General features: G+C 41.0%; 1 protein-coding gene across 5 annotated transcripts in view; it reads right to left on the bottom strand.

Moving 5' to 3' along the window:
- SHPRH (SNF2 histone linker PHD RING helicase) overlaps positions 1-6,000 on the bottom strand; it is a 143,880-nt gene that overhangs the window by 69,435 nt on the left and 68,445 nt on the right. For 4 of the 5 annotated variants that reach the window (XR_010983740.2, XM_068110817.2, XM_068110821.2 and 1 more), the window contains 4 exons: positions 2,516-2,624; positions 1,707-1,972; positions 1,413-1,527; positions 318-435 (listed from right to left, as the gene is read on the bottom strand). Coding sequence is in view for 4 of the 5 variants with exons in the window: in XM_068110817.2 (XP_067966918.2) it covers positions 318-435; positions 1,413-1,527; positions 1,707-1,972; positions 2,516-2,624 (608 nt within the window). In the remaining variant the exon portion in view is untranslated. The remainder of the gene's footprint in view (positions 1-317; positions 436-1,412; positions 1,528-1,706; positions 1,973-2,515; positions 2,625-6,000) is intronic. The other variant, XM_068110818.2, reaches the window with a different exon arrangement.

A 6,000-nucleotide genomic window follows, 5' to 3' on the forward strand; every position in this document is an offset into this window, starting at 1 on the left:
TTCACTTTCATCATTCTTGTAAAGTTTCCAAACATTTACTGCACACATTAACACATTCAAAATAAAATGCTCAATGAGAATCAAATGAATTTTAAACAAGAATCATTTTATTCCTCCATCATCCGGAAGCACGTGTTCCCCATGCAACATATAACAAGCGTCATTTAAAATCACGTTTTCATTACGTGTTCTTGCTAATGGGCACCTCTTCCTATCACAGAACGTGGACGCACAAGTAGTCAAATGTAAACAATTGTATTTGTGATGTGCAAAAGCTGCACTAAATGAATAACCCAAAAGGAAATTATTTTTCTCACCGACACTCCTTGGTATCAAAAGGACACACAGAGACTGGGCGTGGTGTTGTGGACTCCGCATCACCTTTGCTCGTAAGAGAATCTGTTTTGCCCCATTTATCGGTGGACTCGCTTCCAGCTGCAAGGTGTACACAGGTTATTATCTCAAAAACCGCTGCCATTAACTAAAACTTGGTAGAGTGCATACCAGGCTGAACAGTTTACGTTTTGTATCCCACTGATGGGCCGAACCTGCATCCACACCTTAACCTAATTCAAATTGGCTTGATCTTGTCACCTATCCAACTCATCCACCTATTTTTGTCACAATCCGTGCAAAACTTTTTGAGACATCATGCTACATATCTTTTTGGGCTTATCTCTCAATGGTAAAGAATCACTGAAACAATATTCTGGTATCCGGATCCAGGTCTTCACCAAAATCAAATCAATTCATCCTTGTCACACACCCAACATGTCCACCAAATATCGTGTGAATCAGTGCATAACTTTTTGGGATATCCTGCTCACAGACAAACAGACAGACAAACAGGGGTGAAAACATAACCACCTTTGGTGGCAGAGGTAATAACATCCTTGGTGACATTGTGGTGGCGATACACTGCCCAAATAAATGGAGGGACAATTTGTATAATAAATTCAAAAGGGCCCTCTAAACCTGTAATATAAGAGAGCTGCTTGTCTGTGTGTCGCAATTTCCTCAGAGATGGCTAAAAGGATTTTTTTTTTTAAATAAATAATTTCTCTATAGTGCCTGAGCCTTTGTCGTTATGTAAATTGTGATTTTAAACTATCTCTGATTAGTGTGTGTGTGTGTGTGTGTGTGTGTGTGTGTGTGTGTGTGTGTGTGTGTGTGTGTGTGTGTGTGTGTGTGTGTGTGTGTGTGTGTGTGTGTGTGTGTGTGTGTATTTCAATATAAAATTTTCCTGAGTCGGTGGAAGGGAAGTGTTTTAGGCACCCACAAAAAAATGAGGGGGAAAAAAATTGAGATGCCAGGCAACGCCGGGAACTCCTGCTAGTAATATATACATATATCTTTGTATGCAGTGTATATAAACGCATGTTTCCTTATAGCTCAATAACAGCCAAAGTTACCAGGTAATGTTGGTGGAATGCTGGACGGAGACACATCAGGCAACTTCTCCCGATTTGTTACTGATAATTCAGCACATCCAATTGCGCCAATGCTTTCTAGGCCTTTTGAGCATACCTAACACAACAAGATTGCATTTACAAAAGCAAAGATCAACATTTGAGGAACCTTATTCCATCAACATTTATATTCATGAGCAACAGCTACCCATTATTCAAACGACTCAAATGCAAATTGAACCAACAGCCAATTTTTCTCATGCGATATAGACTCATACTGACATGTGATATGCCCACCTTTTTCACCTTCTTCATCATCTTTCTCAGTGATTCTGTCAACAGAGCCCCCTTGACAAGGCAAAAAGTACCACCCAAGCCTCGACCATTAACCCGATGAAGAAGTCCACTATCCAGAAGCTGATTGACAGCTCTCCGAATGGCTGTTCTGAAAGCAACTTTATCGCAGGTGTCCATTTTGCCAAGTCTGCGGTAGAGCAGGGCCATGTTCAAGTATCGTTTTGGCTCCAACTCGAGTGCAAGCTGTAGGATCTGCACCTTCACCTCTGTGAAGGCCACGCAAGCAACCAACATTACAATCATCATCCTTCTGTTTGTTTGCGAGAGAGAAACCAGAGTAATATGCAAACGTTCAAACTTAGGATAATTATACTTTGCTCAATTTGTGTTTTCAACAATAGACTTTCTGCATTTTAGGACTGCGGTTGAGGGAAAGCTCAATGAAGCTCAAATTGAGTGCTGAATGTACAAGTGAGTCAGCACAGATAACATTTCCCACATATCACGGGGTTGTTTTCCTACATTAACTTGTACTTGGTTTGGATTGTCCAAGTATTCTTGTAGTAAGTGCACGGGTGCTTGAGTAAGCGAGCAGGCGAGCGAGCGAGTGAGTGACGGTGGTGCAATGTAGATCCAGCAGTCCATTAGGAACCTTTGCCACGTATATATAAAACACACATTCCCTCTGCAACCAGATCGTAGATAGTGATGTCACAGAAAACACCTTGGATGGAATGGCAACTTGGTGCATATGTAAATAATCTTTATTTAAAAGACTCAAAATCAAAGCCGAAATTTAACAGCAGCACCTCGTATGTTGATAGAAGCTTTTCTCTTCACTTCCTTAACTAACATCTTCACTTCTATTTCTTCTTCTTCTTCGATCGGCTCGCTTTTCCAGTTAGCAACGCAAGCCTCCTGCCGACAGAATGCCACATCCTCATAAATCGTGTTAAAATGATTTTTTAAACAAAGATACTGCAAGCATAGTTCGTATCCCACTTTATTGTAAACAGGTGTTCTCACAAGCAGAATGCAACACTGGTTGCATGGATAGAAGGCATGACAGTGAAAGCAAATAGATGTTCTTATACCAAGCTCCAATCAAAGTTTTGAGAGGTTACATTCGTGTCGGCAAAAAACATACAATTTAATGCCCCAAATCTGGCAATCTCACTGAATTCCAGTTACGAAATTAAAGTTTGATTCTAGGTTTAGTTTACAATGTCCAACAGTTATAAAAATATGACTGCAAACCGCAATCCTCTTTTCTAAATATATTGCAAATATCGCGCACACATATGATGGCCAAGTCATCTCGATGCGGCACGGCTCACTCGCTTTTCACCAAGTTAGTCACTCGAGACTCCACACCTTGTACCTGTGACAGTCTGGCAGTCTGGCAGTGCACTGATGGAGAAAGCGTTCTGATGCAGGATATAAATATTGTTAACAAGTTCATACATGCATGCTGGGAACACAATGCACATGCCGCCTGGTGTTGTCATTGACCAAAATGCATGTCTGCGATTTCCATCCTGACCTTCCCCCTTTTTCCATGGAGTCTTGAGAAATTTGAACCTCTTTTCCCATGAAAAATCAACTTTTTCTTTGGATTGACCCCCCCCCCCCCCCCCCATTTTTGTATACAAGATCGAGGCTCATGTAAGAGCTAAAATTAATCACAAAAAACATAAACGGACACATAAAACATATAATAAAGGGAGCGGGAGACATGATGGGGAGAGAGAGAGGGAAGCACACAAGTACAACAGTAGAGAACAGGGACATTGGGAGATCTGTGGAAGGGAGAGGGCTTGGGGGGCAGGGGCAAGGGAATGGAGGGTGGGGGTGGGAGAGGTATAAAACAATTGGACACTGCTAGGACTTCCAGGGAAAAAAAATCGCTATTTCAAAAAAGTGGACCTAGGGTGAATTAACGGGGAAGAAAAGATCAAGGTTTTGGATGGGGGAAAGACAAGAGATGGTGATGAACAGATTATTTGAATACCTGGAGGGAGTCGGATTGAAGAGAGTGAGGGGGTTTGTTCCAGAGGCGGGAGAAAAGAGGAATGAAAGAGCGAAAGTGAGCAGAGAGTCTTGATTTTTGCAGTTTCACAAGAAGAGGGTTGCTGGCAGATCTTGTGTGACCTGAAGGAATATTTGGGGGACAGAGCACAGACTGAGCTGGGGGAGCTAGGCCGGAGAGGAGTGGGTAGAAGACAGAAAGACCACCAAACTGCCTGCGGTGAGCGAGTGAAAGGACCTCAGAGTCAGCTTCGTCGCGGGAGATACCAATGATCCTGAAAGCTTTGTTTTCAACAGCGTGAATCTGAGCTAGGAGTGAGGCAGGGGCACCAGCCCAGAGGGGAGAGCAATACTCTATCAAGCTGAGGATGAAAGCCTTGTATGTGGTGAAGAGCTCAGGTGTGCCAAGGAAGGACTTCACACGACGGAGGATGCCCAGTCGGCGACTGGCTTTGTTAGTCAGGTTCACTATGTTTTTTCGTTCAAAATTTTGGTAGATTAGCAAAACTATACATTTTTGGAATATTCAGAGCATGAGGAATCCAAAAATTAATGTTTACATTTGCGTAGACACCTTTGCGAAAACGACACTCAGGACAGTGATGAAGATCTGTAAAAGCATATTCCTGAATGGTATAGACCTCGTAGATCCTGTGTATAGGACTTATAGTTCAATCTGATACTACCTATAACTTCCTATAACAACCTATAACTTCAAAGGACTTGCAATATCATGTATTATGTAATACAGTTATATCACAAATATAAAGACAATGGTTTTCAATTACCTTTGTTTGTTGCTTTTCTATAATCCTGAGCACTATTTTGAGGCCTTTATTGGATTCCTTGACCCAGAAAACATAGGATTAGCATATTTAATTAAGTCTCTAGGTTGACTAGAAGCCGAGATCGCGCAAAATATGTATTTTATGGCGGCCATTTTCAAAATCCAAAATGGCGGCCATGCAGGTGTCTGTGCAAATGCCAACATTGATTTTCAGATTCTCCATGCTCTGAAGATTCCAAAAATGTACAGGTTTGCTAATCCCAAAATTTTGAAAGAAATTATATTTGTTAACATAGTGAACCTGACTATCTTCATCACTGTCCTGAGTGTCATTTTCGCAAAGGTGTCTATGCAAATGTAAACATTAATTTTTGGATTCCTCATGCTCTGAATATTCCAAAAATGTATAGTATTGCTAATCTACCAAAATTTTGAACGAAATTATATTTGTTAACATAGTGAACCTGACTATGTAGGCCAGCTTGGAAATGTGGTTTTCCCAGAAAAGATCATGGCAGATAATGAGACCCAAAAAATTGAGTGACAGAACTTATTCGAGAGTATTGTTGAGAAAGTAGATGGGAGGGTTTTCCGGAGAGTCGGAGAGATTATTGATAAAGACCAGAAAAAGCACAGGGCCAAGAAACTGCCTTTGAGGAACTCCAGCCTGAACAAGAAGGGGAGAAGAGAGAATTCGATTCAGGGCCACATGTTGACTGCGACCAGAGAGGAAGTCCACAAGGCATGCAGAATGTTCTTCCCTTTTCACAAAAATGAGGTTCAAGTACTGACCCCTTTTGATTTTACAACAACAAGATGCAGATTTTGTTCCAGTGCGGGTTCCGATTCCATTGTAACAATAACACATCCCCAGGAAATCTCATATCCCAACTGTGTTAATTAGACTTCATTCACGGGAAGGGTACAAGGCCTGGGGTGATCAGCTGCTATGAATCCAATAATAAACCTCAACTTTTTATTATTTCATGGAGGTGACTGTGAAAAATACCCCCTTTATTTTTTTTTATATACCAGTCCTTGATTGTGTGAAAAAACCCATACCATTTCTCTGCAAAAATGGTGATGTGGATGTATACCCAATCGTGAATGTGTAATTGTCACCAATAGCAAGACATGTAAACTGAGAAAGGTAACAGAGGCTTTCAAATGTATTGCCGTGTGAGGTGCTGTTGAGATTGAGCATTTAGTGAATGGCAAAAATGTGAAGAGGATCAGCACAAAAAAATGATGCACCATAAAGCTCCTTATGGTAAGTCATATTGCAATAATGGTGCAGTTGAATCACACCTTCCAAGTATCCCAGGTTAAATAACCTGATTATGGCAATGATGAATGATTGGAATTTATACCTGCAGTGTCGTACGACTGTTACCGATTCATCAATCAAATATATATTGTGATTACATGTTTGCAAAAGAGCTTGAGTGTTACACGATGTGTGAAGCAGTATATAAAACA

The sequence above is a fragment of the Myxine glutinosa genome, chromosome 3 (genome assembly GCF_964187855.1).
Source record: "Myxine glutinosa chromosome 3, kmMyxGlut1.1, whole genome shotgun sequence".
Taxonomy (NCBI): domain Eukaryota; kingdom Metazoa; phylum Chordata; class Myxini; order Myxiniformes; family Myxinidae; genus Myxine; species Myxine glutinosa.